This window comes from Halichoerus grypus, chromosome 14 (assembly GCF_964656455.1).
Source record: "Halichoerus grypus chromosome 14, mHalGry1.hap1.1, whole genome shotgun sequence".
Taxonomy (NCBI): Eukaryota; Metazoa; Chordata; class Mammalia; order Carnivora; family Phocidae; genus Halichoerus; species Halichoerus grypus.
The window spans coordinates 60,055,832-60,080,104 of NC_135725.1; the positions used below are offsets into that span (position 1 = coordinate 60,055,832).

At 39.9% G+C, this 24,273-nt stretch overlaps 1 protein-coding gene and 1 pseudogene across 3 annotated transcripts in view; one reads left to right on the top strand and one right to left on the bottom strand.

The window, feature by feature from the left end:
* Positions 1 to 4,959: 4,959 nt before the first annotated feature.
* On the bottom strand, positions 4,960 to 5,448 carry LOC118541083 (large ribosomal subunit protein uL11 pseudogene; annotated as a pseudogene).
* Positions 5,449 to 10,018: 4,570 nt separating this feature from the next.
* The window catches only part of ZCCHC7 (zinc finger CCHC-type containing 7), a 248,564-nt gene continuing 234,309 nt past the window's right edge, over positions 10,019 to 24,273 (top strand). For 2 of the 3 annotated variants that reach the window (XM_036100450.2, XM_078061464.1), the window contains exons 1-2: positions 10,019 to 10,143; positions 14,856 to 15,486. In XM_036100450.2, the coding sequence (XP_035956343.1) occupies positions 14,877 to 15,486 (610 nt within the window). In that variant the 5' untranslated portion in view covers positions 10,019 to 10,143; positions 14,856 to 14,876. Of the gene's footprint in view, positions 10,148 to 14,855; positions 15,487 to 24,273 lie in introns of all 3 variants that reach the window. The other variant, XM_036100451.2, reaches the window with a different exon arrangement.

Sequence of the window (24,273 nt, forward strand, 5' to 3'; positions counted from 1 at the left end):
TCAGCACCATTTATCAAATATTCCATATTTTCTTTTTTTAAAAAGATTTTATTTATTCATTTGACAGAGCGAGAGAAAGAGAGAGAGAGAGCACAAGCAGGGGGAGCAGCAGGCAGAGGGAGAGGGAGAAGCAGGCTCCCCGCCGAGTAGGTAGCCGGATTTGGGGTTTGATCCCAGGACCCTGGGATCAGGACCTGAGCCGAAGGCAGCTGAGCCACCCAGGCGCCCCCACATATTCCATATATTCACCACTGATTTGAAGTGCTATCTTTATCACACAATAAAATACACACTGACTTCTGATGCTTCTTCCTGCTCCAGTACCACATGAGATCCATTTTAGTCCTGAGAGTCTGGGTTTACCCTGTTTGCCCTCACCTGATGGCAGTACTCCTTGCAGGCTACACCTATTTTTTTTATTTTTAGAGAGATGTACCTTCTACCCTCTGTGGCCTAGTATAGCTCCTAGTAATCTCTGCCCACTGCTTCCCTACTCCCATTTCATACAGTTCTATCCTGGTCTAATCTGGTCAAGGTTTGCCCAGGTGGTCTTTGAAGACAGAAAACTAGAGCCTTTGATAACACACTACCTGAGCAGAACCGGAGTTTGTGTCTACTAAGCAGCCTGTGGCTTTTTGCGGTAATGTTTGGTCAGGTAGATAGTCTCCTCTCTGTGCCAAGAAACTGAGGCAAACAAAAAAATTCTCCCTGTCCTCTGTCAGCTGAGCACAGGCACAGAAGAGAGAAGGTTAGAGAGTAAGTTCCCAGAGCAACGGCACAGCAGGGGAAAGAAGCCGTTTGAGAGAGAGAGAAAGAGAGAGAGAGGGAGAGAAGCATTGAACATTGTGATGAAAATGTGCAGTGGTTCCAGGATTGTAATAGATCTGTCTAGTAGCAAAGCAAGAACAGGGATTACTAGGGCTGGGCAAATCTAGTTGTTGAAGACTGTACAGAAAGTGTTGAAATTTGAGGTATTGCAGATCGGGAGACAGCCTCTTCTTTTTTTTTTTTTTTAAGATTTTATTTATTTATTTGACAGAGAGAGACACAGCGAGAGAGGGAACACAAGCAGGGGGAGTGGGAGAGGGAGAAGCAGGCTTCCCGCGGAGCAGGGAGCCCGATGCGGAGGTCGATCCCAGGACCCTGGGATCATGACCTGAGCCGAAGGCAGACGCTTAATGACTGAGCCACCCAGGACCCCGGGAGTCAGCCTCTTCTGCGATTCATAGGTCTGGTACAAGAAACTCATGGCACAAATGCACACTGGAATCAGTCTTAGAAGCATATCAGATCCAGAACAAAGGTAGAAGAAGAAGATACGGACTCTATCAGAATAGTGACAGTCCTTTTAAGCCCCACTTTGTGAATGGTTTCACCAATTTCGTAAGAAACAATGGACACTAATAGTTGAGACACAAAGCATAAGACCTATAATTTATTTTATATAATTGTGCTTAAGTTGACTGTTGTCAACTGTATATAACTCATTTGATAGTGTGATCTTGATTATTCTTTATTTTTTTTCTGTTGTCAATCTAAAATCCTGATAAAATAATGCATGTTAATGTCATTACAAAGACATGTCTGGACTGAAAATTGCAGGCATGATTCTGGAGTCTGGGGCAGGCAGGTGAAGAAAGCTGATTCCTTATAGAATGACACTGAAATAAGGTCTGTCCCCGTCTAAGTATGTGTGTCCCTTCACGCATTAGAATCTGTGGGTTCAGGGCTCATCGACATTTAAAATAAAGGTATGCCTTTTGGAGTGTGCAGCTTCTCAACACATTACTGATGACATGCTTTGAGATTTCTTGTAAGGAATCTAATGATTCTTAAATAAATTAGAATCTCAATGGTTTTGCTAGTCAAGGTCCTTATATACTCACTTAGATCTAAGCCTTGAGGAATACAATTCCAACTAGGAATAATAACAAATGAGAATAGAGTTCTTGAAATACTAGCTCCGTATCCTAGGATTTTATTGTAATGTGACTATTATCATTATGTAGTTTAATTTATAATATATATTTTTAAATTTCATGATTTTATAAGGAAAAGCAGTCTCTCTAAGAAAAATGAATGTCCAAATTTTCAAGAATGGTTTCATAGCCTGGATGAAAATTGCGTGCTCTCTCCATCACCTTGCAATTTGAAGAACTGCAAAATCATGAATAATAAAAAAGGATGTTAAACTTTTCAACAAATCCAGATGGGTACCAATGTCATTGAGAATTCCTGAGAATCACCTTGATTGCTGCTTCAGACTAGGAGCCTGGATTGAATATCACTTACCAGTTACAACGCATGGGCTTTAAGTGACAACAGTTTCTATAATTACATTTTAAAATTGTACAGACATTAAGTCTGTATTTGTGGCAAATGAAAAACACCCAAACTTTAAAGGGCAACATTCACTCATTTCACTTACCAGACTCTATTTCTGCCTCAACCTTTCAGACTTTGGGGCAACAGAAGGAATGATGGATTGTGAACCGGAAGCCAGTGTTAACGCTAACTTTTGCTGGGAACTTGCAAGTTTCTTCTCGTATTTGGGCCTTAGTTTTCCCTTCTGCAAAATGAGGGCATCGTACTAGATGTCCCCTTCAGTCATTATTCTAGGGTTTTTTCCTAAGGTCTGAAGAGAAATCACCAATGAAATGACCGAGCAGCCAAAGAACCCAAGTTATTTTTTGCAGAGCTGGAGGCTGGGTATAAAGAAGGCTTAACAGTCTTCATTTCCAATATTAGGTAGCAGTGAAGTGTGTCCATCTGTGGGTCCGGCTGCTCAGCAACCTACTCTCCTCTGTCTCCCGTTCTCCCCACACCATGCTGTCCTGGACACTCAGAGCCACTGGTGGTTTCTCAGTACTGGAGGCCCACATTTGTCAGTTTCCTGCTTATCTTGTTCCTTTGCTAGAAGATTCCTCTGCCCTCTCTGTCTGGCAAATTCTGACCCATTCTTTTTATTTTTCCTTTTAATTTTATATTTTGACATACTTTCAGATTTAGGGAAAAATTGCCAAGTTAGTACAAAGAATTCTCATCTACCTTTTCCTAGATTCTCAAAATGTTAACTTTTTACCACATTTGTGTGATCATTCTCCTCTTCCTCTCTCCCTCTCCTTTCCCCAACACGATTTTTTTCTGGACTCCTTGAGAATGAGTTTCAGACATGATGCCCCTTTTTTATAGAGGGGGGAGGGGCAGAGGGAGAGAGAAAATATAGTTTTTAAAGATTTTATTTATTTATTTGAGAGAGAGAGAGTATGAGCGTGGGGGAGGGACGGAGGGAGAGGGAGGAGCAGACCCCCCACTGAGCAGGGAGCCTGACGCAGGATTTGATCCCAGGACCCCGGGATCATGACCTGAGCTGAAGGCAGACGCTTAACGACTGAGCCACCCAGGCGCCCCAAGACACAATGCCTTTTTACTCCAAGTACTTCACTGTGTGTAGCATAAAAAAAAACAAGGACAGTCTCTTACATAACTGTAATATAAATATAAAAATCAGGAAAATAACTTTGATACAGCACTGGCATCCACATCTAAACCTATTTGGATTTTTGCCAATTATCCCAGTAACATCTTTTACGGAAAAAGAAATGGTCATGCATTGCATTTACTAAGTACCACGTCTCTTTTACTCTCTTTTAGCATGGAGTAGTTCCTCATCTTTGCATTTTATGATGCTGACATTTTTCAAGAGTGGAGTAGGTATTTTGTAGAATGTCCCTCACTTTGTGTTTGAGAGTTTCCTCATGAATATATTTAGGTATGTAATTTTTTGGAAAAAATTTGGTAAGGGGGTGCCTGGGTGGCTCAGTCTGTTAAGCATCTGCCTTCGGCTCAGGTCATGATCCCAGGGTCCTGGGATCAAGTCCCACATCAGGCTCCCTGCTCAGCAGGGAGTCTGCTTCTCCCTCTCCTTCTGCCTCTCCCCCTGCTTCTGCTCTCTCTCTCAAATAAATAAATAAATAAAATCTTAAAAAAAAAGAAATTTGGGAATAGCATGGAGGACATTAGGAGAAGGAAGGGAAAAATGAGGGGGGGGAATTGGAGGGGGAAATGAACCATGAGAGACTATGGACTCTGAGAAACAAACAGGGTTTTAGAGGGGAGGGGGGATGGGTTAGCCCGGTGATGGGTATTAAGGAGGGCACGTACTGCATGGAGCACTGGGTGTTATACGAAAACAGTGGATCGTGGATCACCACATCAAAAACCAATGATGTATTGTATGGTGACTAATATAACATAATAAAATTAAAAAAAAAAAAAGAAATTTGGTAAGAATACCACTGAAGTGATGTGCTGTTCTCAATGAATCACATGTCACTTTTTTTTTTTAAGTGAAAGTCTTTCTTCATCACACCCCATCCCTACTCCCCTTCAGAGGTCAATAACCACTGTTATTGATTGGTATACATCCAGTATTTTCTCTATGCATTTATATACACACATATCTATACACAGACACATGTATATCCTTTAAAAATATAACAAAAATGAGTACATAATACACATACTGCTTTGCAATTTGCATTTTTTTCACTTAACCATATGTCTTAGAGATCTTTCTATGTCAGTATATACAGATCCATCTCATTCTTTCAAAAGCAGCATAGCTTTTTTTTCTTTTGTAAGATTTTATTTATTTATTTGAGAGAGAGAAAGTGAGAGAAAGAGAGAGAGCACGGGGCACTGGGAGAGGGGGAGAGTGGAGGGAGAAGCAGCCCTCTGAGCGGGGAGCCTGGCTCAGGGCTTGATCCTAGGACTCTGGGATCACCATCTGAGCTGAAGGCAGACACTTAACTGACTAAGCCACCCAGGTGCCTCCAAAAGCAGCATAGCGTTTTAAAAAACAGTATAGATGTATCCTTGTTTATTTTAGTCCCTATTCTTTTTTTTCCTGGTCATCAAATGATCCACTATTGAAATATTTTCCTTTGTAGTTTTTAACTAGCTGGGCATTCCACTGTAACCACTGTTGATGTCATCTATGATGTCATGAGGGTGGTGGCCACCAACATTGCAGCCCACAGATTGGGCAGTCCCCAGGATCTCTTTAATGGTTCCAGAGAGTTCTCTGGCTAAAGATCGGTGCTGCATCTGTCGGGCAATGTTGACAATCTCATCAAAAGTGATATTTCCACTGTGCTTAATGGTTTTCTGCTTCTTTCTGTCTCCTGGCGGTTCCTTGAGGGTTTTGATAATCAGGGCAGAGGCAGAAGCTACCACTTCAACTTAGGCCTCTCTGTTCTGAATGGTCTGTTTCATTGTAATCCTCAGGCCCTTCCCATCACTAGCTGCCTTGATGACATCACCGACCTTTTTTGGAGACAGCCTTGGGGAGATCTTGAGAGCCAGGGCAGATGTGACATTATCTTTCCCACCAGTGTACCTCAGGTATTTGACTTTGATCCCTCTGGGGTCGAACTTTGGTGGCATGGTGGAGGTGGCTGGTGTTGGATGAACCCGAATTTGGGAAGACCGAAGACAGTTGCACCTTTGCCTCCTCTGAGCAGAAGCCAAAAATATTTTATTCCCTACTGATGAATATTTATGTTGTTTCCATTTTTATTATCACAAACAATCTTTGTATATACATTTAAAGACATAGCTAATTTATAATTTTGGTACTTCAAATAGCTCCCCTCAAAGGCTTTTCCAATTTGTACTCCGATCTACTGTGTATGAGATTGTTTGCATTTTTCTGATATTAGTGATGTTGAACACCTCTTATCATAGTTCATGGCTGTTCAGATTTCTTTCGTGAATTGCCTGTTAGTGTTCTTTGCTGTTAGAATGCTGAATTCTGCCCTTGTCGTTTTTTTTTAACTGACCACTTATTTGGCCTTCCCCTTTGCAGAGGGAGGCTTTCTCCACTTCTAGGCATCCAGCTGCTCCTTCCACTGTTGTCCCACAACATTGTTCGTACTGCACCCAGGCCTTCATTAAGCAGGCATTCCATACAAATCCACTCATTCCACAAGTGTTCTTTGTGAGCCTACTGTGTGCACGGCCTTGGGCTGGGTGCTGGGTGTAGAGATAGCAGTAGGTCATCATAGTCTCCACCCTCAAACAGTTTAGTTTTGAGAGGCAGCTATGGGCGTAGAAAAGAGCATGGGTTTTGGATTCAGACAAGACTTGGGCTTGAATCCCAGCTGTGTGATTTAGAGCAAGTCACATGACCTTACCAAGTCGCAATTTCCATAGTAGTAAAATGTGTTAACACCTCCCTTACAAAGGGAGGATGGGAGAGAGGACAGTGTATCTGAAGGGGCAAGCAAGGGCCTCTTACATAGTAGGATCTCAGTGAATGAATACTCATTTAAAGGCAACTGTTAAGAGGTCAAAATGATTAGTTAGTTCTCAGGGGTACTAGGTATTACCTATAAACTGGACTAAAAGAAAGGAGGTAGCTCCTCCCTCTGCAATGGGGCGGGGAGGGGGGTAAAGATGAGTAATATGTGACATTCCCACAGACCCTGCTACAGTATATCCCCATCTTGTCTGCCCTCTGCAGCAGACTTCTGCTTTGTCTTGGACCCTCACCCCAATTCAGCTGCTCACTGTTGATGTAGTACTGCCCACCGTCTTGGGGGAAAACAGGTGCTTCCTTCCTCAAATAAATGGGCTCTTCAGAACATTCTCTGTAAGAAAGGCTTCAGGGTACTTTGCATACTGCTACCCCTGATCTCAAGAAGTGTGGACTAGAGACTGTGGGTGGTGGAAACAGAACTACTATGTGTTTGTGTGCCTTAGGACTCAGAGACTTGAATTATAGACATAGCTCTGCCTCTGGTTTGTGACTCTTGGCATGTCTCTTCCTTTCTTGGCTTCAGTTTCCCCATTACTGCAATAGAAGACTGTATCTCATGATTTCTAAAAGCTATCTAAATGAGAACTCACCTTGTAAAGGCAAAAGGTGTGTGTATATATACTACTCTCCTTAGTCACAAATCTCTGTACCCATCTCTCTCTCCTTTTTTTTTTTCCCTTAAGATTTTATTTATTTAGGGATGCCTGGGTGGCTCAGTCAGTTGAGCATCCGCCTTCGGCTCAGGTCATGATCCCTTTTTAAAAAAATATTTTATTTATTTATTTGAGAGAGAGTGCAAGCACATGAACTTGGCGGGGGGGTGGGGGGTGGGGACGAGGCACAGAGGGAGAAGGAGAAGCAGACTCCCTGCTGAGCAGGGATCCTGATGTGGGACTCAATCCCAGGACCCTGAGATTATGATCTGAGCTGAAGGCAGACGCTTAACCAACTGAGCCACCCAGGTGCCCCTATACCTGGTCTTAATGTCGTGGAGCACAACACTGCATTCCACTTATCTGAGGTCATGACATGGTTTCCACACTGGTCTGACAGCTGGTGGATCCACACTTAGTTCTTGGTTTCCTAGAGACTATGGGGAGTTAGTTTGCCTTCATTTCTTTAACACCTTTAGTGAGTGCTTGCTATCTGCCAAGTACTATGTTAGCGGTAAAGATACAAATAAAAATGTCAAGGCTTCTGCCTTCAGGGAGTCCACAATCCAGCTGGGAGACAACTGTAAGGCAGACACAATACAATTGCCTTGATGGAGGTTTGTCCAAAGTGTAGCATAGCCCAGGGCAAGGAATACCTGTTCTTTCTGGCTGACTTGGAAGGTCTTCCCGAAGACCCAGAGCTGGAGCACAGTAGGGTAAGTTGGGGCATATTAGAAAGACAGAGAGAAGGGAAGTGGGAGGCAGTGGGAATGCCTTCTGCAAAGACACAGATGTGGGAGAGCATAGTGTCTTTTGGCAACTGCCCAGGATTCAGCATGGTGGTGTATAGGGAGGAAGAAGTCAGCTCATGAAGTGCCCTTTATGCCATCCAAAGGATTACAGGACTTATGACATAACCTAAAGAGGGTAACTGAAGCATTTTGAGCATGGTAAAGTAGTAAATCTTTGTTGAATGCATGAGTAATAGTAGGAGGATTGGGTACAGTAATTAGGAGCATTTCCTAACCTTGTGGCCTGGGGCAAGTTACTTAACCTCTGAATCTGTTTCCTTTTTTGTGAAATGAGAATTTAAAATCAACCTCAAGGGTCACCTGGCTGGCTCGGTAGATAGAGTGTGCGACTCTTGATCTTGGGGTTTTGAGTTCGAGCACCATGTTGGGTTTACAGATTACTTGTAAATAAATAAATAAATAATAAAAATCAACCTCAAAAGGTTAAAATTTAAAAGGTTTATATATAATACACTTATTGAGTAAGACTGGCACTTGATATAAGCTTACCACATTATTTTTTTAGAGATAATTTTTGTTCTACACCATACATATTACCTAAACAATTTAGGAATCTCTGTGACCCATTTCTTTCTTTCTTTCTTTTTTTAAGATTTTATTTATTAATTTGGGAGAGTGAGCACACGGGCAGGGGAGGGAGTGGCAGAGGGAGAGGGAGAATGTCAAGCAGACTCCTGCTGAGCTCGGAGCCCCATGCGGAGCTCAACATCAGGGACGCTGAGATCAGGACCTGACCTGAAACCAAGAGTCAGAAGCTCAACTGACTGTGCCACGCAGGCGCCCCTCTGTGACTCATTTCTAAGCCTGTTTCCTCTTCTGCAAAATGGTTCCTCCAATTTTACCTTTTCATTGTAACCTGTAACATTGTAACACTTACCATAGTGTTGATTAAAATTTCTAATTATTTTCTGGGCCATACTTTTAGGCTATATCCAAATTGTATTTTGTTTTCCCAGCTAGACTCAGGCCTAGGAGACCAGAGACTAAAAAATTTACCACTATATCCACAGTTGCTAAAACTGCCTCTTGACAGACACTCATAAAATGTTGGCGAGAAGAACCAATGTCAAGCTTATCTTTCAGGACTGTTGCCAAGGATCCATGAACTGATAAAGTGCTTTGTCATTATGTAAAGTTGTACAGATGGATTTTTTTTTAAAGATTTGATTATTTATTTATCTGACAGAGAGAGACACAGCGAGAGAGGGAACACAAGCAGGGGGAGTAGGAGAGGGAGAAGCAGGCTTCCCGTGGAGCAGGGAGCCCGATGCAGGGCTTGATCCCAAGACCCTGGGATCATGACCTGAGCTGAAGGCAGATGCTTAACGACTGAGCCACCCAGGCACCCCACAGATGGATTTATTATTACTAAGTATTGAAATAAGGTGTGAGAAGAGGAACAGAAGCCAGAGGCTTGCAACACAATCTTGTAGCCTCTGGAGGCTTCCAAAGGACAAGTATTAACTTCTATCTTTAGCAAGTGTGCAGCTCTTCATGGGTGCCTAGCTGGCTGAGTTGGTAGAGCAAGTGACTTACTCCCAGTGAGCTCAAGACCCAGCTCAAGACCCAGGTTGAGACTAGAGATTACTTTAAAAAAAAAAAAAAAAAGAGTGCAGCTCTTCAAGGTTCCCAAAGAGTTAAATCTATTGCTTCGCATTCTAGGAAAAAGCCAGGATCGCCCCAGTGCAAATTAAATTCAACTTCAAACTAGAGGTGGAAGGACCTGCCTAAGGTCACCTAGCGCTAGATGCCAGGCTTTGTCAAGAGGTTTCTAAGTGGTTTATGTGCCCCTGTGGGCTGGGCAAGGCGCCTCCAGACCCTGCACTCCTACCCTACTTTGGTCTCAGTTCGCCTCCCACGCCACGTGGCACCAAAAGGGTGCCCCAGAAGTCAAGCGAGGAGGAGGCGGAGCCCATTCGGAAACCCGCTCAAAGGCATCCTGGGAAATGTAGTTTTCCTCGTGGACACAGAAAGGGTGTGCGCTCTCCCCTGGTTTTACCTACTGAGTAGCATTTCCTGCGTGCAAGTCATTCAAACTAAGTGTTCCGCATTATAGATGCAGCCTAGGTATCTTTGAAAGAAGCCATGAAGGGGAAGGGGCAAAGCAAAGAAGGCAAACCAAAATATTGTTAGCGGGGAAGAGAAAGGGTTAACAGTTATTACGCACGCGCACAGAGGACCCGCAGGGTGGGCGGGGACGGAAGACTACTCCCGGGAACTGTGTTTTCCCCGGAAGTGCCTTCCCTCCTCCCGGGTCCGCGCGGACGCGGTTTCCTTACCTCATTTGTCCTCGCCCCTCCCCGTCCCTCTACGCGTTTTGGTTCCTGGTTGGTGCTTCCTGGTCGCAGCCGCGGCAGTGAGTATGTGTGACGGACCCCCAGCCGCCCGCGGCCGGGGGACCCCTGTCCGCCCTCTGTCTCTCCCGCTGGGCTGTGGCACTAGCGCGTGTCCCCTCGCCGGCCTCCGTGTCCCTCGTCTTGCCCCAGCTCAGGGCAGGGTGCAGCTCGTGGCCCCTCAGTCGTGTTCTGCCTCACGCGGCTCGGCTGACCGGCTGGGGTGTTCGCTTCTCCCTACCTGGCCAAGGGCGAGGTCGTGATTCAAAAAACTCTGGGCGCCCATGGCCTCGGTGGGGGTGGCGTTTCTGCCTGTTTTACCTTCTCCCCTCCCCCAATTCCCCTGTTTTTTGAGGGGGGGAAGCCGGTCAGCCCGTTAGACGCATAGGTCCTGCCGCCCTGAAGGAGCCCGGCCTGTGAGGACCGGACAGCCCCAACTCCAGCCTCTGCTGTCAGAAGCAACAGCTACAGCTGTGGGACCAGAAAAATTTAGGGAGTTGTGCCCCTTCCCCCATGTAAAACAGGGAGACTTGGACTGTGTTCACTAAGATTTGCTTTATCCCTTACATCCTGTGAGCCCGCAGTTCCAACTTTAAGAACTGCGGGTGCTGTGGGAATACTGGCTGGGAATCAGCAGGCCTCGGCTCTAGTCGTGGCTCCACTGACTCGCTGGTGACTCTAGAAATTTCATGTTTAGGTTGAATTTACCTCTGTTTCAGATCACAGGAGATCTTTAGGTTCAGTGAATAAGTAAGTTTCTCAGAGCCTGTTTCTCTAGGAGAGCGTGCAGTTTAGTGACTCTTTCGGGTCCCTTCCAAAGCTCTTGACTTTGTGTCTTGAGTACTTCGGCTGTCAACATCCAAAGACTTTGAAGTGGGCTGTGTGTATATTTTAGACAGCATTAGGCTTTGGAGACAGTTCAGTATTGCTGTTTTCCAGAATCTGGGGGTAGGGAGTAAATGAGGATTATAAAATAGCCACAAGGCTGAGGTACTGTGTAGTTAAAGGAAGAGGGGGTTGAGAAAGGTGAAGGAAGTGCTTTGAGATAGGATTTGTTGTCTTTAAGAGACTATGTATGCTAAGAACAGCTGGACTTGTCTGAATAAATTTAGCATAATTTTCTCCCACCAATATCTTATATTCTGTCTTCCTTTTTTTGTGTGTGTGTGAGCGTTGTTTCACACATTTGGATTCCCTACCACAGTCAGATTTGCTTCAAAGTGAAAATTATATTTGAAGAATGGACAGAAATTTTAATACTAGACTCTATAGTGTTCCAAATCTGTCACTGTCAGGATAGCTCACTAAGAGTATGTCAGAAATTTTAAGTTGAAAATCAACTATTAATCAGTTTCCAGTGAGCATTGGACTTAAAATCAAGCTGTAAATTTGATTTAAATCTTGAGATGGATACCTGTGTCATCAAGAAGAAACATTTAGGCTAAAAGTTCTTTGAAGGGAAATAAGAGCAAGAGGTCTGGAATGACCAGTTGGTAGACTGTTAGAGCAGGAGTATTGGCTTTAAAAATAGTGTAGTAAAATCTGAAAGCTTAAATAAGCCTTAAGTTGTATAGTTTAAAAATTTTTAGTGAATGAAAAAAAAACAAACTACTCCCACTTTTGAATGGTGAAAGCCTTTGCAGTTATTCTCTATAGCTGTTTTATATTTGTTAAGCCACTTTAATCTTACAGATAAATTTCATTCTCAAGCTGGTGTTGTAGGTTCATATATAAGAATCATCTTTTTTTGGTCATGGGATTGCTATACTCTGAGTATCAACTTGCAAGGTTCTTGGATAGGAAACTGACAAATTCAGATGTATGCTTTTTCTTTCAATTAAAGTACTTCTTTCATAGTTTTTACACTTCACTGGGAAGTGAAATGGATATTTTTGAGGTAAATTTAGGTGTTAGAGCCAACACAAATACAGCTTTGAAGGAAGTTTTTTGAATTTTTATTTGAAAGTATTTTGAAAAATTGAAAAAAAAAAAATCTTAGTGAACACTTGGCTGAGAGCCTGCGAAATTTGAATCTGTCCTACCTATGTTCTTAATCAGCTGCATAACCTTGGATAGGCTTCCTTACCTCTTTGGACTTTAATTTCCTTATGTGAAAATTGAGGAGGTAGTGTGAGATAATCAGAAAGGTCTCTTTGAGACTAAAATTTTGTGGCTCTCATAGAGACCTCATGTTATCCAGTAAGTATGCTTGAGAATTGTGTATAATGATTAAAAAGCTGAGGAAGTCTTCTGGTTCAAGACATATATATTTATTTCATATTTGTCCTGCGAGTATACACTTAAAAAAATTTAAATGCATTTGAATGTAATTAAAGTAGTAACATAACCATAAACCAAAATAGCCTCAGGCAAACCTTAACCCTGGCATACATAAGCTACATAAAGAGAAGAGCATTATGCTGAGCACAGTTTTCAAGTACAGAAGGTACAAAATCCTCTTAAAGGCCATAGGGGCTAAATTGTTAAATTCATTTTCTACATTTCAAGGAAAGAGATAAACCCCTAGACCCAAGGAAGTCAGTTTTTATTATATTTCTGTAGTTTATTTTTGGCATACATTCACAGGTGCGCCCATGGCTCTTTTCTTAATCCCTTTCCTTTGGGATGGCTCCAAGAGTAGTACAAATTTGTAACTCTGTAATTTAGCTCTTTTTATTTTTTCTGGGCTGCACTGGAATTATGTTATTTATGTTTTATCAGTATGGATCCAGTGAGGATTTTGAAGGAAGTATAATTCCTTTGACTTCTTTTAGAATTAATTTACCTATTAAATAAAAAGGAAAGAATTCATCTTTTATTTGAATTCCTCTGAGGCTAACATTTCAATATAAACTGATAAATGCTATGAGCATTATTATTCAGACAGCCACATTTAAGTTGTGTGACAACAACAGCATAGCAACCTGAAGGACAGTGTAAGAATGGAACAGGTGTATTGTAGCTTTTAGAAGAAAAGGGCATTGAAAGTTGGTTTCTTTTCCCCCCACCTTTATTGAGATATAATTGACAAATATCATTGTGTAAGTTTAAGGTGTACATCATCATGATTTGAAATATGAAATGACTACCACATTTAGATCAGTTAACACATCCATCACCTCACCTGTTTTCTTCCTCTTTTTCCTTTTTTTACCCCCACTCTTAGCAGATTTCAAGTATACAATACAGTATTGTTAACTCAGAATGTAATTATCATTTTTACTCCCAGCTTTATTGAGGTATGATTGACATAGAACACTTTGTAAGTTTAAGGTGTATGACAAAAGGTGGTTTTCTTTATTTCTGTAAACAACAACAAAAAACTCCAGCATAATGGTAGTGCATTTTTGGTTCTTGTTCATTTGGTTCTTGGAGTCAGCTGGTTGTATTACCAAAACTACCATCAGAACACCCTGACATTTTGGGCAGAGAATTGGTAAACTAAGAACAGCTAGTCTTTCTAAATTATATTTGTATAGGTATAAAGGAAGTGGAAAGAGTAAATTGTCATTGTTAATTGTTCTATAGGCCGTCCATGATTTTTGAACAAACATGAGTATTTTTCCAGAGCTCTCATTTTGATCAATATTATATCAGTACCTAATTGAAACATCTTCTGTGTAGATTTTTGGTTGATGATATGAGAATAGTTGGAATAGTTGGAGACAACTGTGAAATTCATCCCACCATAATTTCCATATTTTAGGCACATACTAGATTTATTAGGGCTGAAGAGCAAATGCTAGATGATAGTGTTCATTTATTTATTTATTCATTAATTCAACAGACATTTATGGAAGTCCTGCTAAATACCAGTTACTCTGCTTGGCTTTGGGAATCTATTGTTTAACAAAGTGCATATAGTTTCTGCTCTCCTGGGGTTTGTGATCTGCTTTTGTGAGACATTTACATTGAATTAGTAATTAGAACTGTAGTGTTTTGAAATGTAAAGTACTATAAAAGGAACACAATTTAGTCTGGTCGGTCAAGGGAAGCAAGAAAAGGGATGTTTAAGCTGAGTTGAAGATTTAATATGCCCACAGTAGGAAAGTAAAGTGCTCCTATAGCTAGAAGTTTTGCCACAGTTTTAGGTCCTTAGTATGTTTTTCATACACATCTTTATTGCTAGTACAAAAGTAAACCAAGGTTTATCAGATATTTTTGTGTATTCTTTAGTCAAGGATAAAAAGGCCATGAAATTAATTTTTTAATTGAGAATAAAAATCTGCACTAAAACAGTAATCATGATGATTGTTTCCTGTAGTGGATTTTAGTCAAAGTTGAAGTAATATTTGTATGTGAGAATGCCTACCTGGAAAGATGAGATGCAGAACCAGAACCAGGGAAGAGATGATGGAATAATGAGAATGACTTGAACTATTCTTGTGATTTTTAACATTTTAGAGAAAAAATTGGTGTCTGAAGCAGTGAGTGGATCAACCTGTCTTTCCTTTCTAGCATACCTGCAAAATATGGTATTTCCATTAATAACTATAACTAAATTTATTGGTAGTAATTTTCATTTGGAAGGGGTGGGCATTATTAGAGCAGGTCATAACAGGATTTAGAAATCCTTGAAAAAAAGGTACCCTTAAGAGAAAAAGGTATTTTAATATGTCATTGAGAACAATGGTGGCCTTCACAGAAGTTAGCTCTAAGGTGATATCGTTATGCACTAAACAGGCATGTTCTCAGCTTTTAAAATATATTCTTTGTATGATTTCCTCTTTTACAGCACCAAGGTTACTGACTTTCCATGATGTTTGGTGGTTATGAGACCATCGAAGCATATGAAGATGAGCTTTATCGTGAAGAGTCATCTAGTGAACTGAGTGTTGATAGTGAGGTGGAATTTCAGCTCTACAGCCAAGTTCATTATGCCCAAGATCTTGATAATATCATTAGAGAAGAAGAACATGAAGAGAAGAACTCTGGGAATTCTGAATCATCCAGTAGTAAACCAAATCAGAAGAACTTAATTATCCTTTCAGATAGTGAGGTCATCCAGCTATCAGATGGGTCAGAGGTCATCACTTTGTCTGATGAAGATAGTATTTACAGATGCAAAAGAAAGAATTTTAGAGTCCAAGCAAAAGAAAAGACCCGAGGTCCTCCTGCATCTCTTCATTCTAATAAGTTGACCGATAAGAAATGCAAGGGGAATATTGAGAAGCCTAAGCCTGAAGAGATACCAGGTACAATCCGAGAGGTCATGATTATAGAGGTCAGTTCAAGTGAAGAGGAAGAGAGCACCATTTCAGAAAGTGATAACGTGGAAAACTGGATGCTGCTGGGATGTGAAGTTGATGATAAAGATGATGATATCCTTCTCAATCTTGTGGGATGTGAAAACTCTGTAAATGAAGGTTAGTATCAAATTGGCCATTTTGAAAAGTAGTACCATCTTTAATAAGGAAGACTGCTTTTCCTAGACAAAAGACCAATAGGGTCTGCTCCATTTAATCCTCATCTTTGGTCTTGTTTTTTGGCTTGTTTCTCATGAGACTCTTACCAGTGGCTACTCTAATGGTGGTCTGTCTGAACATCAGAAAGAGTATGTCAGAATATCAAAGACACTCTGCTTCTACTGTAGCAAATTCATAGCTGCTTCTTCCTGTTTGGCCAGAGCCAGTTCTGGACGTGAAATCTTAGTCCCCTCTCTCTCTGCTTGGTATCACAGGTGAGTACTCCATCCATCTCTGACACTGGTCCTGTGCTCTCATTTGGCCAACTCTGTTGGGACTGCCTCTTCCTAAGTGATTTGCTTAGCCAAGAGTTAGCCAGGTAGCAAGCATGGGAAATGCTTGATATACTGAGGATATGGAATTAGTATTGAGATTTTAGGAACTCCACAGTCACTAAGATAGGAGGCTCTGAAGAGCTGTAAGTCTACAGTAAACTGTTGGAGGAAATGCAAATTCTTAGAACCACATTATTCAAGGATTGAAATTTTGGTGTGAGCGTTGTCTTCTCTGTCTCATAGTCTTGATGCTTATTCCTTTAAAAACTCCCTTTAGTTTTTCTCCCTGTATGCCTAATGCCTGGTCTCTTGCAGTAGTTTCCTAAATGATCTTTTACATCTTCCCTGCATACTATGGTTAAACTAGTAGTCTTGAAATGCCCTTTTACTCGTGGTACTTAACTGTGCTCCAAAACCTTTAATAGTACCTACTTGTTCTCGGAGGAAATGATGATATTGAATGTAGGTCATGCTTTGGAGCCTCAATGATTGACAGACTTTTTTTAAGGATACAAACTTTAGGTTTCCAGGCCATAGGATTTCCTAACTACTTAAACTTTGCCCTTGTGGGAAAGCAGCCACAGTACCTAAGAAATGGGGTAGCTATTCCAACAAAATCTTATTCACAAAAACAGGTGGCTGGCTCAGTCTGTCATAGGACAATCCTGAGAAGTTGACAGCAAAAGGAAGAAAAGAAATAGAGTAGTAGCTAGGACACAGAGTGGAATCAAATGAAGTTTTATCAGAATAAGGTAGATCTGATAATGTTTTTAGGTAGATGGGGGGAAAAACTTTTGAAGGAGAGATTAAACCTGTTTGATGGATTGGGATGGTGGGGGCCAATTAAGAGATGGGATCAGGTGTGTATGTCTGAATTAGTCTTAAAAGGGAAGAGACACACCATTAACTTCTAAATTATCAGATATTTATAGAGGTAGAGAAGAGAGAATAAATTCAGATGGGTTGTGGATGAGGGAATATATGAGGATATATGATATTTTGATTTTCTTAGGAAAATGAAAACAATTGGGAGTGGAAGTGGGCAGGGGTACTTAGAAGCTTAGAGTGTGGAAAGCTTGCTTAAGTGCAATGGGGAATACTTTTAGACAGTGGTTCCCAGTATTTTGAAGATGGCAGCCTTTTTAATTTCACAACAATTTGTGGGCTCCCACATGACTGTAGTTATATTTCTAGTATTTGTTAATTGAGAAAATGCATATTAGCTACTATTTTAGTATTCTCTTACATGACAGTGTTTTATTAACCACAACGTCTGTACATTTGAAAAATATTAATACATGTATATGTATATGTCTTTATATAATGCAAGCCTCTGGGCGCGCATTGTGGTCACTAATCATGCAGCTCCCCAGGAGTCTGAAGCTCATAGTTGGGAAATCATTGTGCCAACAAATCAATAATAGGATTACTTAGAAGTAGTATTCAGTGAAAATTGAAACAATATGAGCTTGTAATAAACTCACTTTGAAGGATTTCATAACATTTTCCAGTAATACTTGGCAGTCTGGAGCAAGATTATGGAAACCAAATGATCCAGGGTTAGGCATACCATTACAGAAGGTCCAGAAGGTCAAAAGCATTTAGCCCAGTCTTTCTCTAAATTGCCTTCTCCTGACATCACACCTAGTTTCATCAAACACTAATGTGTTCGTGATGATGGGCCACTTTTCTTGAACTCAGGTTTCCCATGTCCACCTTACTGATCTTTCCATTTGGATATCTTATTGTCATTTCAGATTTAACATACTAAAAGGTTTGATAAATTGAAATGAAAAGTTATTTTTCCACAGAAAGAGGAGCAGATTAACTGAGAAGTGATTAACAGTAGAACTAGGGTTTCTCAGGGCAAAATGAAAGAGATTGATGAGGGGTAGTGAGAATGGGGTAAAGGGTGGCTGAGCTATATGGAAATGAGGATTCTAGAAGAAAGGGAATGGTACTCAGGTATGTTTTATAGGAGTGAGGAAAAGAAGGTTGGTAATTAGGTATATAAAGAAATCTCTGGCAAACAATTTTAGTGTTTCATGTTACAAGTAGACAGTAAGAAGCATGATTGTTCTTGAACTGCATTTTTGGAGAAGGGGATATTTGTGTTTATTTTTATTGAGGTGAAATTAGCATAACACAAAATTAACCTTTTTAAAGTGTTCAATTTAGTGGTGTTTAGTACATTTACAATGTTATGGAACCATCACGTCTATATGGTTCTAAAACATTTTTAGCACATCCAAAGGAAACCCTGCACCCATGGAATTCTTTATTCCTTCTTCTCCCAGACCCTGGCAACCACTGATCTGCTTTCTGTCTCTATGGATTTACCTATTCTGGATATTTCATGTAAATAGAATCATATAATATGTGACCTTTGTGTCTGACTTCTTTCACTTAGGATAATGTTTTGGAGGTTTATACATATTGTAGCGTGTGTCAGTACTTCATTCCTTTTCAAGGCTGTATAATATTCCATTGTATTGTTATACCACATTTTTATAGATATTCATCTATAGATGGACATTTGGGTTGTTTCCACCTTTTGGCTATTATGAATTGTGCTACTGTGAACATTCATGTATAGATATTATTTGAATACCTATTTTGGGTATTACTTTGGGTATATACCTAAGAATAGAAGAGCTGGGATTTCTTTTTCTTTCTTTCTTTTTCTTTCTTTCTTTCTTTCTTTCTTTCTTTCTTTCTTTCTTTCTTTCTTTCTTTCTCTCTTTCTCTCTTTTTCTTTCTCCTTTCTTTCTTTCTCTTTCTTTTTCTTTCTCCTTTCTTTCTCTTTCTTTCTTTCTTTCTTTCTTTCTTTCTTTCTTTCTTTCTTTCTCTTCCTTTCTTTCTTCCTTCCTTCCCTCCCTCCCTCCCTTCCTCCCTTCCTTCTTGAAGATTTATTTATTTTAGTGAGAACATGAGTGGGGGGGGAGGGGGGAGAGAGAGAGAGAGGCGGACTCCCCCTGAGCTTGGAGCCTGACCCAGGGCTCAATCCCACAATCCTGAGATCATGACCTGAGCTGAAGTCAAGAGTCAGTCGCTCAACTGACCAAGCCACCCAGGCGCCCCTAGTGTAGCTGGGATTTCTATGTTTCACTTTCTGAGGAACCACCAAAGTGTTTTCCACAGTGGCTACACCATTATATGTTCCCACAGTAATTTATGAGGGTTCCACTTAACTGCATTGTTTTTAACAATGACTTGTGGTGTTGCATATTCTATTTTGATGTGCTGGTATGCTTTTTGTTATTTCTTACAGTTTTTTCTCTTAGTATTTTGTTTTTTATACTTATTGCTTATGTTGGCTTATGTTTTTCTAGTATGGCTTTTATTTTATTTTTCTTGAGAGAGAGAGAGCAGGTAGGGAGGGGCAGAGGGAGAGAGAATCCCAAGCAGGCTCCATGCCCAGTGTGGAGCAGGACGTGGGACTCGACCCCGTGACCCTGAAATCACGACCAGAGCTGAAATCAAGAGTTGGACGCTCAACTGACTGAGCCACCCAGGTGCCCCTCTAGTATGGCTTTTTTTGCATCAGATTTTCCCTGTGTCTTTTCATCCACTTAAGAGTTTGTAAAGAAACTGATTCTTACAAGTATGTATTCTCTTAAACTTTAGAGTGTATATGTATATAAATGTATAACACCTTTTCTGCAACATTAGTAACATTAGTAATAAGTAACATTAGCAGTTAGATGCAAGACCTAAGTAATTCATAGTAATTTTTGATTCCTTACCTTCAGTGTATATTCCTCTTATACATATTGAAATTTATCCCTCTGCTCCTAGGATTTTTTTTTTTTTGTACCAGCCAAATTTAAACAAATTGTGCAGTTTTGCAAATTAACTTGGTTGACTCTTATAAACTCTGACAGATATTCAAATATATATCTCCTGTTTTATTTCCTTGATCTGCTAATACCATAATCCTATTTCTTTGCAGTTAATGAGCAATATATTCTGTACTGATGTTTATCTGAGTGTGCTGTTACTCTTTAACCATTATTATCCTGTTCATAAATAGATCTGAGTTCAGTTTATATAATAGTCTGTATTTATTTATTTATTTATTTATTTATTTAAAAATTTTATTTAATTATTTGACACAGAGAGAGAGAGAGAGGAATCACAAGTAGGCAGAGTGGCAGGGAGCGGCAGAGGGAGAAGCAGGCTCCCCGCTGAGCAAGGAGCCCGATGTGGGACTCGATCCCAGGACCCTGGGATCATGACCCGAGCCGAAGGCAGACGCTTAACGACTGAGCCACCCAGGCGCCCCTATATAATAGTCTTTAGAGAGAAGATTTTTTCATGTTGCTGGAAATTTGTAGAAATTCTGACATCCTTTTGAAATGATGATTGTTAAACCGCAGCAGTAGCTATTTGGTATACTCCTCCTCCTCCTCCTCCCCCCCAAGCCCCCAAACTATGGCATATTTGAATTATCAGTATGATAGAAGAGATTACAGACTCTTTGAGGGAAGGTCTTTTCCATACTCAGAAGTCTTCCTATGATATTTAGAGTAATTCTTTGACATGTATTAGTTCTGTATTAATTGCTAAATGATCAAATATTGAGCATCTACTCTGTAGAATACATAGAGGGGATTTAAAATGATAAAAGACATAGTTTTAGCCTTAAGTGGCTTTGTGTTTCATTGAAGAGACAAAATTTATGTAATGTTTATATTACTATTATTTAAAGATTATTTATTTTAGAGCACTTGAGTGTGTGTGGGGGATGGGGCAGAGGGAGAGAATCTTTCAAGCAGACTCTCCACTGATCAGGCAGCCTGCCACTATGCAGGGCTTGATCGCAAGACCGAAGAGATCATGACCTGAGCAGAAACCGAGAGTCTGATCCTTAACCCACTGAGCCCCCGGGTGCTCCTGTAATAATATATATATACTAAAAAGAAGCTAATACTAAGAAGAAGCTAAGTAATTTATGGAAGTCTCGCCTTAACCATGGGAGTTAAATGTCTTAAAACCCTAATGATAGATGTAGTTGAAAACTTAACGCTTTATAAAAAACAGGATTAGTGAATTTGAGGTAGTAATGAACGAATGAAGGACTATGTAAGTACATACATATTTCCCATTTACTACCGTTAAATTTGTAGTAATGAGTGCAGCACCATTCTTGCTCTGCGGAAACTTCAGACCATCCTCCATTACTTCAGTTTCAGTGAGATGCTTACACATTTATTTTCCTTTAATAAACAATCAGGCAGATAGTACATTACTGGAGGCATTTTTTCCCTTACTGTTTTTCCTCTGAATGTTTGATACTTTTCTGATTATATGATTTGTCGTTCTTTTTATTTTTTTTTTAAGATTTTATTTTTTAAGTAATTTCCATGCGCAGCATGGGGCTCAAACTCACAACTCCAAGATCAAGAGTCACATTCTTTATTCTGCGCCAGCCAGGTGCCCCTGATTTGAAGTTACCTTTTTTTTTTGAAGATTTTATTTATTTATTTGACACAGAGAGACACAGCGAGAGAGGGAACACAAGCAGGGGGAGAGGGAGAAGCAGGCTTCCCGCTGAGCAGGGAGCCCGATGCGGGGCTCGATCCCAGGACCCTGGGATCATGACCTGAGCCAAAGGCAGACACTTAACGACAGAGCCACGCAGGTGCCCCTGAAGTTATTATTATTATTATTTTTTAAGACTTTATTTATTTGACAGAGAGAGAGAGAGAACATAAGCGGGGGGAGCGGCAGGCAGAGGGAGAGGGAGAAACAGGCTCCCCACTGAGCAAGGAGCCTGACGTGGGGCTCTATTCCAGGATCTTGGGATCATGACCTGAACCGAAGGCAAGACACTTAACCAACTGAGCCACCAGGCACCCCTGATTTGAAGTTCTTGATTAGCTTCCTGAGGTTCCATTGATGACTTGTGGATGTAACACATAACTTGCTTAGCCTAGCCTTCCTCAGTACATGCAGTATTATGATGAGGACTTTGCTTATAATAAATTCATGCCAAAACATAGGTCCTCAGTCCCTGTTTTATCTGGCTTTCAGCTCTCTCTACTGAGGGATGTAGGAATTTATTTCTAAGTTCTAGGCTTCATTTCCTTCACTTTCTTTACTCTTTCCTTTATATAACAATGCCTGCGCTGTCATTTGTTTTCCTTTTTGAAATTCTCACCCTTTAATTTCTTTTATTATCTCCAGTACAAGTGACTTGTAATTCTCATGTATCAGAAAGATCTGAAGAAAAAGATGCACCAAAGGAAATCAGCATGTTTCTTAATTTGTGAGGAGGATCTCAGGTTTGGGGAGCATTATTAGATATGATTGCCAAGTAGTGGGGAAAGACAATAAGTGCTTTAGGAATTACAGAGGAATAATCAGCCACTTATTTTCCTGTGTAGGGAAGGGATATTAATAGCTCTAGGAGTAATTATTAACATTCTATTAGTTTTTTATTATGGAGAATTTAAAGTATATATAAAAATAGAATGTTGTATTGGACTCAGTGTCCCATAAACCAACTTATGACTAGTCTTTTCTCAATTATAATTGCATACCCCTGTATTATTTTGAAGCACATCACACCCATCATTTCATTCATTCATATATATATATATATTTCAGTGTGTATATCTGAAAGGTAAAAGTTCTTGAGAAACATAATCATGTCCTTATCATACCTAAACAAATTACCAATATTTCTTTTATTATTAAATACCCAGTCAGGGGCGCCTGGTTGGCCAGTCAGTTAAGTGTCTGACTCTTGATCTGAGCTCAGGGTTGTGAGTTCAAGGCCCGCATTGGGCTCCATGCTGGGTGTGGAGCCTACATAAAAAAAAATAAAAAAGAACCCCAAATGAAAAAAACAAAAACCCAGTCAGCATTCAGATTTCCCATTCTGGCTCTTAATTTTTTTCTTACAGTTTATTTGAATCAGATCCGTTTATTGGAATTGATTGATAACTTAAGTGTCCTTTAATCTATAGGTTCCATCTTTATTTTTTTGGTCTCTTATTTTTTTCTTTCTTATAATTTATTTGTTGTATTAACTGGATTGGTTGTCCTCTAGAATTTTCTGTAGTCTGAATTTTGTGGTATTGTTTAACATAATCCCCTGCCCCCTGTGTTTCATATCACTTGGTAGTTAGATCTAGAAGCTTGATTAAATTCAGGTTTCTTTCCCTGTGATTATGCTGTAAACTAGATACATGGATAGGTTCATTTGTTTCATTTTGCTTTGGATATGTTTATTTTTCAATATTGCCTTTTAAAAATTTAATTTGTTTTCTAATTATGCAAAATGTTTATAAGATTCCAAATTTAAGTCAACAAGACAAGATAAAATATATTCAGAGAATTCTACCTTCTGTCCAGTCTTCACCCTGTTTTGCCATTCCCCTTATGGATAACTGTTCAGAGAAAATTGATGGTTTGTTCTCATACTAAAAAAATAAAAGCATATATGTATATATCTTTGTACTCTTTCTCCCCTTTCTTAAACAGGGGTATACTAACCACACTTTGCTCTACCTTTTTTTTTTTTTCTGTAACAGTATATAGCCTGGAGATCAGTCCATAGTAGTATGGAAAGATAGTCCTCATTTCTAGGACTGTGGACTATTTTTGGGTTGTTTGCACTACTCTGAGCTGGATACATTAGGCATGTAACAAATACGTTTTAGAGGTGAATGAATAGTAATTTAAAATATTTGATGAATAAAATACTTTTACAGTCTTAAAATGTATTTCCAACACATGTGTAATAGTCTAATTGCACTTTCACAAGCATGTTTTTATACTTATTCCTGGTCTTAATGTTTGTTTCTCATTTATTTTTTTCATTTTCATTTTCATATTTATTTCATTTTTCTCATTTATTTTTATTCATAATTTTGAAAGATTCAGATTTAGCAAAAAATTAGATTCACATTTTAAAAAGAAGTAACTTTTGAATAATGAAGAATATAGCATGTTGAAGAAGCTGTATTAGTTCCTAGTACATAACTGTTACGGTATAGGATTTTACATTAACGTAGAGCTCATTCAGTATGTACAATTTGACACATTGCTTCTTTAGTTTATCAGCATTTGGCACATATTGGATAATCTAGTAAATCTTAGGTGAATTTAATTGAAGTTCTACCTTTGCATATAGAGTAGTGCTCTTTGCATATAGAGCAGTGCTCAGTACTGCTAAATGAAGTTGAAGTGAAATTATGGCTTGATTACGGTAAAATCATGGCTTTTGAAATTGAAGTAAAATAATGGCTTTCAGTGACTTAGTGCAGTAAGTCTTTTATATACATACATATATTTTAAGTAAACTCTACCCCCAACGTGGGGTTCGAATTCATGACCCTGAGATCAAGAATTGCATGCTGTACTGACTGAGCCAGCCAGGCGCCCCAATGTTGCAGTTGTCTTT